Below are 11,563 nucleotides of genomic sequence, written 5' to 3' on the forward strand. Positions count from 1 at the left end.
ACTGTGGTTTTGTGTCAGTAAAATAATAATAATAATTGTTATTATAACAGAAAAATAAAACAGTGAAAAATGAAAATAGCAACTTTGAATGTATTTTTCAGTGAGCTTTCAGGTGGTCTCTAGAAAGTTCAAAACACTTTTGTTTACTAATGAAAGATTTATCTGACTCAAAGTTTCATTTCCTAAGTGCACACCATGAATTTCTGAATAACTGAAAGATGTGGATTGCTCCTCTTTTTTGAGGTGTAAGAAACAACTCCCGTTCTTTCCATGTTAATTCTACCTCTAATAACATTGTTCTCTTAAAAGAAGTAATGCACAGGAACATGTCTACTTTGTTAACTGGGGTATAGCTATACCAGGCATGGCAAACTTCGGCCCTCCAGGACTTCAATTCCCACAATTCCTAACAGCTTCAGGCTTAAGCGGCTGAGGGGGGAAAGGAAAGGGCCTGTGGCTGCTAGGAATTGTGGGAGTTGAAGTCCAAAACACCTGGAGGGTCCAAGTTTGTCCATGCCTGAGCTATTGGTTTAAGAAGCAAACACCTCCTTACATGTAGTCAACTAGCATCCCAGGTGAAATACTCTAACTGATATTGCCATCCTGATGTACTAGCTTTTATTTCTACTCCTTTATATTTGAGGGGTTTGCTCAATGCAGGAACCTTATATCCAATTTCCTATATTCCAAGAAAACCTTTCCTGTGATTACCCTGAAAATCCCTTGGTGAACTGGATGTTCTTATCCTATACATATACCATATCCAAAACTTCTTGTTGTTTTGTGGCTTGTTGTGTGCCTCCAACCTCTTACCACAAGAGTTTCTTGGTGAGATATATTCAGACCAGGTTTGCCACTGCCTCCCTCTCTGAGGCTGAGACAGTGTGAGTTTCCTGAGATCACCCAGTGCTTATCTATGGCTGCGTGGGGATTCGAACCCTGGTCTCCAGAGTCATAGCCCAATATTCAAACTTGCTGAACTGATATTTGGAAGTCCAGCAACCCCATGGAGAATGACAACAACATCCTATTTCAGGGAGATAGGTTAGTATAATAAAGTGTTGTTGTTGTTGTTATTATTATCCTATTTCACCCCATCCTCAAGCTTCTGCTGTAAGTTTTCCAAGTAGAAAGCATGCTTCTGGAGAAAATATTCACCAAAGTGCATAAGATTTCTTCTTTTGAGTATTGTGCTAGCTCAGGGAAGCTGAGTAAGACAACAAGGGGTACTCTCCTTTGTGGATCTTTTCGTGCCTCTTGTGATGCGAGCTGTGACTAAAGCTCTTGCCACAAAACCTACAGGCATAGGGTTTCTCCCCAGTGTGGATTCGCCGGTGCTGAACCAAGGTAGACTTGTCTGTGAACCGCTTCCCGCACTCGGAGCACACGTACGGCTTCTCCCCAGTGTGGATCCTCTGGTGCCGGAAAAGGTTGGAGCTGACGCTGAAACACTTTTCGCAAACGCTGCACTGGTACGGCTTCTCCCCGGTGTGAATGCGCATGTGTTTGACCAGATCTGCGTTCTGGCTGAAGCTCTGCCAGCACTCAGTGCAATTGTTCAACACCACTGCTTTCCGTTTGGGTTTGGGCTTCCCGTCAGCGGTGGCACAGCCGCCATCGGTTTGCGTGCCTTTGACGAGCTTCTTGCCCAGCGGGTGTCGCAGATGGTGCTTCTTGTGGGAGCTGCGGCTGAAGCATTTGCCGCAGTCGACGCACTTATAAGGCTTCTCGCCTGTGTGAGTCCGCCAGTGCTGCGTCAAGTTGGATTTATCGTTGAACCTTTTGCCACACTCGTTGCACTTGTAGGGCTTCTCCCCGGTGTGGATTCTCTGGTGTCTATTCAAGCTGGAGCTGACCCCAAAGCTTTTCCCACAATCCGGACACGTGTACGGCTTTTCCTCGGAGTGCGTTCGCCGGTGGTTGACCAAGCTGGAGCTCTGGCTGAAAGTCTTCCCGCATTCAATGCAGATGTTGGGCTTCTCCTCCGCCTGGGTTCCCTGATAGACCACAAAGTCTTTGCGTTTCCGGATGCCTCGAACGGGTTTTGTGGATCTTGTCCGCAGCATCCTCTCTTCTCCAGTTTTACCCCTGCAGTTACTTTCAGGTGGTTGGCTACACTCAGGATTCGTGGTTAGCATTATGCTTTTGTTTTCAAAAACTCCGAAATCTGTCTTCCATGGTTCAATTTTCTCTTCTGTACCTGAGAAAAGAGTAATTTTGCACATTCAGAAAATGAAAGTCACCTGCTTTTAATAGATATCTATCCAGAACGAACACTAACAGTTGGATACTAAGCATCTCAAAAACAAAAGAGATATATCTCTTACATGTACCTCAAACTGTATGGAAGTTGACAAATACAGGACAGCAGAAACGGGCAAACTTGGGCCCTCCACATACTTTGGATTAAACTCCCACAATACGCTGTTAGGAATTGTGGGAGTTGAAGTCCAAAACAGCTAGATGGCCCAAGTCTGCCCATGCCTGATCTAGGTAAAGGTGAAGGTTTCCCCCTGACATTAAGTCCAGTCATGTCCGACTCTGTGGGTTGGTGCTCATCTCCATTTCTAAGCCAAAGAGCCTGCATTGTCCATAGACATCTCCAAGGTCATGTGGCCAGCATGACTCCATAGAGCACCATTACCTTCCCTTTGGAGCGGTACCTATTGATCTACTCACATTTGAATGCTTTCAAACTGCTAGGTCAGCAGAAGCTGGGGCTGACACCGGGAGATCATGCCGCTCCCTGAATTAGAACCTGTGACCTTTCAGTCAACAAGTGTAGCAGCTCAGCGGTTTAACCCACTGTGCCACCGGGGGCTCCTGATCTACAGTGACCATATAATCTATCTTTTGAATACTGATAATCTGCTTCAAACTGGATTATATTTATTTTATTTTATTTACAGTATTTATATTCTGCTCTTCTCACCCTCCAGGGTGGATTACAATGCACATATGCATGGTAAACATTCAATGCCATTTAGACATACAACATATATAGCAGTGGTTCTCAACCTGTGGGTCCCCAGATGTTTTGGCCTCCAACTCCCAGAAATCCTAACAGCTGGTAAACTGGCTGGGATTTCTGGGAGTTGTAGGCCAAAACACCTGGGGACCCACAGGTTTACAACCACTCATATATAACATTCCAGCTTTTTCCGGTTTCATGAGAGTATGCTCGGTTCCGGCCACAGGGGGAGCTGTCGCTTCACTGTCCACTTGTGACATCGGATCCTTTGATGGAGTACTTTCTCATTCTTCTGCATGCTTCTGGAAGGTTTTATGGCGTTGTAACTTAGTTAAATTATACTCCCGGAATAAAGCGGTACCTAAATTTCCTACTTGACAGATGCAAATGTCTCTCGGGCTGCATAGGTCAACAGCAAGCTAGATTATTAATGGTCGGGAACTTATTCTGACCCAGGCTGGCTTCAAACTCATGACCACTCAGTCAGAAAAGATTTAATGCAGCTGGATACTAACTAGCATAGCTCCGTTAAATTAGCCTCCCGGCATAAAGCGGTACCTAAATTTCCTACCTGACATATGTAAATGTCTTTCAGGCTGCATAGGTCAACAGCAAGCTAGACTATTAATGGTTGGGAGCTTACTCTGACCCAGGCTGGCTTCGAACTCATGACCACTCAGTCAGAAAAGATTTAATGCAGCTGGATACTAAGTAGCCTAAATCAGTTAAATTAGCCTCCCGGCATAAAGTGGTACCTAAATTTCCTACTTGACAGATGCAAATGTCTCTCGGGCTGCATAGGTCAACAGCAAGCTAGACTATTAATGGTTGGGAGCTTACTCCGACCCGGGATGGCTTTGAACTCATGATTCCTCAGTCAGAAGTGATTTAATGCAGCTGGATACTAACTAGCATAAATCAGTTAAATTAGCCTCTCAGCATAAAGCGGTACCTAAATTTCCTACTTGGCAGCTGCAAATGTCTCTCGGGCTGCATAGGTCAACAGCAAGCAAGACTATTAATGGTCGGGAGCTTACTCCGACCCGGGCTGGCTTCCAACTCATAACCTCTCAGTCAGAAATGATTTAATGCAGCTGGCTACTAACTAGCAGCGCCACAGCACGGTCTATGTGTCTACACTGCCATATAATCCAGTTTAAAGCATTCAGAACCTGGATGAGTATATGGTGCCAAAGCTGAGGATGTTCCTACATTGCAAACTGAATGGAGTTTGGCCCCACTTCAACTCAATGCTATGGAATCGTGGGAGTTGTAGTTTTGCAAGGTCTTTCGCCTTCTCTGCCAAAGAGAGCTTTGGCGCCACCAAACTCCCGCTCGCATGATTCCATAGTAGTGAGCCATGGCAGTTCAAGCAGGATCAAAGTGCGTTAACCCTGCAGTATAGGCGCCCCTCTCCCTCCTTGGCATCAAAGGGAAAAAAAGGGGGATCCTCAAAGGGCATCCCTCCAAGTGCTTGCTCCTACCCTGGCTGTGCGTTGCTCCTCCGGATGAGGAATAAAGGGAAGGTCCCTCCTGGCTTCAATGGAGGAGAAGGGAGGCTGCTTCTGCTGCTTGGCTTGCTTTAGGCGCAGAGCCTGAAACGAGGAAGCCCGGCCCTCCTCTTGGCCAACGAGAGGAGCTTGGCTGCCGGGAATGAACGGGCTCCCCCTCGTGGCCGCCGCTCGAACTGCCAGGGATGAAGATGCTCCAGTAAGGCTGCATCACCTGGAGACCTAATTCAGTTTTATGAACAAGCTGAGGAGCCTTCTAACCAAGGTGAAAGAAGAAAGCGCAAAAGCTGGGCTGCAGCTAAACATAAAAAAACCAAGATTATGGCAGCAAGAATGATTGACAACTGGAAAATAGAGGGAGAAAATGTGGAGGCTGTGACAGGCTTTGTATTTCTATGTGCAAAGATGACTGCAGATGCAGACTGTGGCCAGGAAATCAGAAGACGCTTCCTTCTTGGGAGGAGAGCAATGTCCAGTCTCGATAAAATAGTAAAAAGTAGAGACATCAGACTGGCAACAAAGATCCGCCTAGTCAAAGCCATGGTATTCCCTGTAGTCACCTACGGATGTGAGAGCTGGACCTTAAGGAAGGCTGAGTGAAGGAAGATCGATGCTTTTGAGCTGTGGTGTTGGAGGAAAGTGCTGAGAGTGCCTTGGACTGCGAGAAGATCCAACCAGTCCATCCTCCAGGGAATAAAGCCCAACTGCTCACTGGAGGGAAGGATACTGGAGACAAAGTTGAAGTACTTTGGCCACATCATGAGGAGACAGCAAAGCCTAGAGAAGACAATTATGCTGGGGAAAGTGGAAGGCAAAAGGAAGAGGGGCCGACCAAGGGCAAGATGGATGGATGGCATCCTTGAAGTGACTGGACTGACCTTGAAGGAGCTGGGGGTGGTGACGACCGACAGGGAGCTCTGGTGTGGGCTGGTCCATGAGGTCACGAAGAGTCGGAGATGACTGAACGAATGAACAGCAACAAACAAGCTTTATAAACAAGCTTATAAATTGTCCTCCCAACCCTGCTGTATGCCTGTGAGACGTGGACAGTCTACACACGTCACATGCAACTCCTGGAACGATTCCATCAGCGCTGCCTCCGAAAAATCCTGCAAATCTCTTGGGAAGACAAGCGGACAAGTGTCAGTGTGCTGGAAGAAGCAAAGACCACCAGCATTGAAGCGATGGTCCTCTGCCATCAACCCGGCTGGACTGGCCACCTTGTCCGTATGCCTGACCACCGTCTCCCAAAGCAGTTGCTCTATTCTGAATTCAAGAACGGAAAACAGAATGTCGGAGGACAGGAAATGAGATTTAAAGACGGGCTCAAAGCCAACCTTAAAACTCTGTCATAGACATTGAGAACTGGGAAGCCCTGGCCCTTGAGCGCTCCAGTTGGAGGTCAGCTGTGACCAGCAGTGCTGCAGAATTTGAAAAGGCATGAATGGAGGGCAAAAGAGAGAAGTAGAAGAAGAACTTTATTTTTCTACCCCGCCTCCATCTCCCTGAAGGGACTCGGGGCGGCTTACATGGGGCCCAAGCCCAGGCAGAATACAATTAAAATAAAGCAATAACAATTAAAACATAAAAGCAGCGTAAAATAACATAACAAAAATAGCTAGCAACAATAATAACAGCAGACTAATTTTGGAGGGTGGGGGGGGGGGGAGGAAAACCACTATGTGAACTAGTTAAAGGATAAAGTGGTTTAGTAAGGTAGATGACAATGTATAAAGGCACAGGAAAAATAATGGAAACAGAGCCAATTAACAGGATCAGTTAATATAATATAGAACATCAGAATGAATGACAATTAAATTCATGATACAGGCCATTTGTCATAGGAGTCGTCAATTGAAAGCACAACAAAACATCCACGTATTTAATTCCTTACGGAATGTGGCTAGGGAGGGTGCCAGCCTAATCTCCCTGGGGAGGGAGTTCCAGAGACGGGGGGCCACCACTGAGAATGCCCTCGCTCTCTCTCGTCCCAACCAACTCTCTCTCGTCCCCACCGCCCTGAGACAAGGCGGGAGCAAGAGAAGGGCATCCCCAGAAGATCTTAAGGTCCGCGTGGGCTCGTAAGGGAGGAGGCAGCCACATAGATAGGCAGGTTCTGAACCGTTTAGAGCTTTATAGGTGACAACCTGCACCTTGTATTGGGACCGGAAACTTATCGGCAGCCAGTGGAGCTGTTTAAACAGAGAGAAACATGCCAAGAGGAAGGCGCGTCAAGCCAACCCCAACTGGGACTGACCTACACCTGGAAACCGATGCCCTCACTGTGGGAGAAGATGCAGATCAAGAATAGGGCTCCACAGTCACCTACGAACTCACCGCCAGGATACTACACTTAGAGGACCATCATCCTCGGACTATGAGGGATCGCCTAAGTAAGTAAGCAAGTAATTCAGTTTTAACAACACTTTAACTAACATGTCAGCCAAATGTCAGCGTACTGGAAGGAGCAAAGATCACCAGTATTGAAGCAATGCTCATCCGCTATCAACTCTGCTGGGATGTCCACGTTGTCCGAATGCCCGATCACCATCTGCCAAAGCAGTTGCTCTACTCCGAACTCAAGAAGTATAAAAAGAAGTCATAGTTCTACTTTTTTCTATGTTGGTCAGACCTCACCTGGATTTTGAGTGATTTGATGGACTGAATCCAAAATATCTTCAGCAATAGTTCATTGTCAAAGTGTACAATGCTACTGACTTATTTCTTAGGTATTATTATTATTATTATTATTATTATTATTATTATTATTGTTTGAAACACAACAAGATGAGCCCACAGCAGACAAGATCACTCTGCTGGCTGTTGTTTTGGATCACACGTCGGACACTTCCCAAATGTCCAGGACTGTGTGATGTATCAGTGAATAATGCATGTAGATCCCAGTAAGGTGGCCTTCTGCAGCTTGCAGATGGCAATTTTGTCAGCGCTTATTGTGTTTAAGTGCAGGCCAAGGTCTTTAGGCACTGCAACCAGTGTGCCGATCATCACTGGGACCACCTTTACTGGTTTCTTCCAGAGTCTATGCGGTTTGATCTTTAAACCCTCATATCGTGTCAGCTTTTCTAGTTGTTTCTCTTCAATCCTGCTGTCACCTGGAATTGCAACATCGATGATCCATTCTTTGTTTTTTAACAAGATTGTGAGTTTAGGAGTATTTTGCTCTAAAACTCTGTCATTCTGAATTCAGAAGTCCCAGAGTAGCTTTTCATTTTCTGTAACTTTTTGAGGCTTGTGATTCCACTACTTCTATGTCGCAGGCAGATGGTATTTGTGGCACAAATTCCAATGAATCATCTGAGCAACAGTGTTATGCCTCTGCTTGTAGTCTGTCTGTGCGATCTATTATTATTATTATTATTATTATTATTATTATTATATTTATACCCTGATTTTTCCGTCCACAAAGAAGACTCACAGCAGCTTCAGTCATCTTTATAAATGACTGGAGATGATCCCAGAAAGATACATGATGGCTAAATGTTTACTCTAGTATATCTATATGCCAATTGCTTGGACTAAATCAGCCCAAACACACCTGAATGCCTTCTTAAGGTCCTATGGTGTGGCAATAGAGGCAGCACAAAAAACATCCTTTGCGGCCAATATTGCATCGGCGAAGAACCGTCCAGCTGAGCTCTTTCGGGTTGTCAGGAGTCTGTTAAATCCGCCGGAAAGCGAGATCCCTGACAGCTCAGGAGCTCGCTGTGAAGCATTTGCTCGGTTCTTCGCTGATAAAATTGCGCTGATTCGGTCTGGATTCGACGTCACTTTAAATGCAGTCTCTGAGGATGTAACGAGAGCATCTGCTTGTCCGGTTTCGTTGGATTCATTTCAATTGGTTCAGCTTGAGGATGTGGACAGGATCCTTGGAGAGGTGCGACCCACCACATGCATCCTAGACCCCTGCCCATCCTGGCTGATAAAGGAAGCCAGAGGGGGTTTGGCAGAGTGGGTGAAGGTGGTGGTTAATGCCTCCTTGCAGGAGGGCAAAATTCCAGCGAGCTTGAAACAAGCTATTATCAAACCGCTGTTGAAAAAACCATCACTGGGCCCCACTCAATTAGACAACTATCGGCCAGTTTCCAATCTCCCCTACTTGGGCAAAGTCATGGAACGTGTGGTGGCGACACAGCTCCAGGGATTTCTGGTAGACACTGATTATCTAGATCCGGCACAGTCTGGCTTTAGACCGGGACATGGAACGGAAACAGCCTTGGTCGCCTTGGTAGATGATCTGCGCAGGGAGCTGGACAGGGGGAGTGTGTCCCTGTTAGTTCTGCTGGACCTCTCAGCGGCCTTCGATACCGTTGACCACGGTATCCTTCTGGGACGCCTCAGAGATATGGGACTTGGGGGTACTGCTTTGCAGTGGCTCCGGTCCTTTCTTGAGGGACGGTCCCAGAAGGTGTTACTGGGTGACACCTGTTCGGCCCCACAGCCGTTGTCATGTGGAGTCCCACAGGGTTCAATTCTGTCCCCAATGTTGTTTAACATCTACATGAAGCCGCTGGGGGAGATCATCCGGAGTTTCGGACTGCGATGTTATCTCTATGCAGATGATGTCCAGATCTGTCACTCCTTCTCACCTGTCACCAAGGAGGCTGTCCAGACCTTGAATCGGTGTTTGGCTGCTGTATCGGACTGGATGAGAGCTAACAAATTGAAATTGAATCCAGACAAGACAGAGGTCCTATTGGTCAGTCGTAAGGCCGAACAGGGAATAGGGTTACAGCCTGTGTTAGACGGGGTTACACTCCCCCTGAAGACGCAGGTTCGCAGCTTGGGAGTGATCCTGGACTCATCGCTGAGCCTGGAACCCCAGGTCTCAGCGGTGGCCGGGAGAGCTTTTGCACAATTAAAACTTGTGCACCAGTTGCGCCCGTTCCTTGGGAAGTCTGATCTGGCCACAGTGGTCCACGCTCTTGTTACATCCCGAATAGACTACTGCAACACGCTCTACGTGGGGTTGCCCTTGAAGACGGTTCGGAAACTTCAACTGGTCCAGCGAGCGGCAGCTAGGCTGCTCACTGGGGCGACATACAGAGAGCACACCACCCCTCTGCTGTGTCAGCTCCACTGGCTGCCGGTTCAGTTCCGAGCCCAATTCAAGGTGCTGGTCTTGACCTATAAAACCCTGTACGGTTCCGGTCCAGCGTATCTGTCCGAACGTATCTCCCTCTACGTCCCACCACGGAATTTAAGATCATCTGAGGGGGCCCTGCTCTTGACTCCACCGCTTTCTCAAGCAAGGCTGGTGGGGACGAGGAGCAGGGCCTTCTCAGTGGTGGCCCCCCACCTGTGGAACTCACTCCCAGTGGATATCAGGGCATCGACATCACTCCTGTCCTTTAGGAGAAAGACAAAGACGTGGTTGTGGGACCAGGCCTTCGGGCAGTCTGCTAACTAGATAGGACAACCAGGCAATTAGGACCGGCAGGACTGATATATGTGGATTGATAAATGTGGAAGAAAACTCTGAACCATGAGATAGCGAACACTGACTGGCAAGAAGGAAGAAGCGGTTGTATCGGTTTGTATGAAATTTTACTGGTTTTATTGGTTTTAACGGGTTTAGATGCAATGTATTGTTGTTGTTGTTGTTTGCTAATTTGTTATTTTGTTTTATTGCTTATTATTGTGTATTATGTATGCTATGGGCATCGAATTGTGCCTTGGATGTGTAAGCCGCCCTGAGTCCCCTTCGGGGTGAGAAGGGCGGGGTAAAAGTAAACCAAATAAATAAATAAATAAATAAGATGAATGTGGTAGTTGTGCTTGTGGCCTCACCATAGATCACTGCCTGGTCACTGTGTGACCAGAATGCTGGACTACATCAGCCTTTATGTATAGTCTTCAGACTGATGCTTGAGGCAAATTAAAGTAAAACTATGGAAGTTGGGCTCATATGACTTCACCCAAACATCACGTACCTAATGCTTTTTTTCTAAGAAAAAGACTGCATTCCAACTTGAGAAACACAGGGGGAAACTCTGTGAGAATTTGTGTATGCACACATTTGTTTAAGGCACACATGGCACTCAAATCATAACTGTGTACCTGATTTAGCACTCCTCTTTCACCTACTTGCTGTTCCTTAGACATAATCCCCATGTTTCTTCCCCTCCCTAGCTAGGATTTGCAAAACTACAATTAGGCTCTCTGGCTCTTATATACAACATAGTAATCTAGCTCCAAACATCAGTCTTGAAAGGAGATCACATGTAAGGCAACAGCTTACTAATTATTACTTTCCTGAATAAGTTGGAAGACAAAATAATTGCCAATTAGTTTCTTCTCAAGCTTGACATTTTGTCAGATGACTTCTGATTGGTATCATTTTTTTTTGTAGGAACTGGCCAGCTTTTCATCGCTCCTAACAATAATAATAATAACCATCTTTATTTATGCCTCACCACCATCTCCTCAGAGGGCACTCGGGGCGGCTTACAGGAGGCCAAGCCCGGTAATACATTACAGCAAAATAAATTCTAATGTTTTCCCTTTCTTTCTCCTCCTTTTTATACTCTGATCCTTCTTTCAATGCTGCCATTATAATGCAAATTGAACCGTATTATGTGATCGGTGCAGATTCATATAATACAGTTGGACTGAATTCTATAACCATATAATGCAGTTCAATCTCAGTTCAATTGGGCTGATTTCTATGACCATATAATGCAGTTCAATCTGCATTATAATAACAGTGTGGATGGGGCCTTAGACCTTGTGTGGCTTGGGGTGAATCTACACTGAGCTTCAATACTACTTGAACTGCCACGGCATAATGCGATGGAATCATGGGAGCTATAGTTCTTTAACCTTTTCTGCCAAATCATGCTGGTGCCTCACCAAACTATAGCTCCCATGATCCCATGTCATTGAGCCATGGCAGTTCAAGAGGTGTCAAACTGTATTCATTACCTCTCAGTTGTTGCAGAAAGTCCACAAAATACAAAGCTGGATTTGCAGCAGAAGTGATGCATCCAGCTGTTAATGTGGGTCATGGGGAAACAGGATTTATTCTGGAGTTTCCAGGAAGCTCTGGAGTGACACCTGAGTT

The 11,563-nt window shown here is 46.2% G+C and overlaps 1 protein-coding gene across 1 annotated transcript; it reads right to left on the reverse strand.

Moving 5' to 3' along the window:
- Nucleotides 1–601: 601 nt before the first annotated feature.
- LOC132766722 (zinc finger protein OZF-like) lies at nucleotides 602–4,607 on the reverse strand. The gene is made up of 2 exons (XM_060761030.2): nucleotides 4,456–4,607; nucleotides 602–2,200 (listed from the first exon to the last, which is right to left on the reverse strand). The coding sequence occupies exon 2, from the start codon at nucleotides 2,136–2,138 to the stop codon at nucleotides 1,194–1,196; it is 945 nt and encodes a 314-aa protein (XP_060617013.2). The 5' UTR covers nucleotides 2,139–2,200; nucleotides 4,456–4,607; the 3' UTR covers nucleotides 602–1,193.
- Nucleotides 4,608–11,563: the final 6,956 nt, after the last annotated feature.

The sequence above is a fragment of the Anolis sagrei genome, chromosome 2 (assembly GCF_037176765.1).
Source record: "Anolis sagrei isolate rAnoSag1 chromosome 2, rAnoSag1.mat, whole genome shotgun sequence".
Taxonomy (NCBI): Eukaryota; Metazoa; Chordata; class Lepidosauria; order Squamata; family Dactyloidae; genus Anolis; species Anolis sagrei.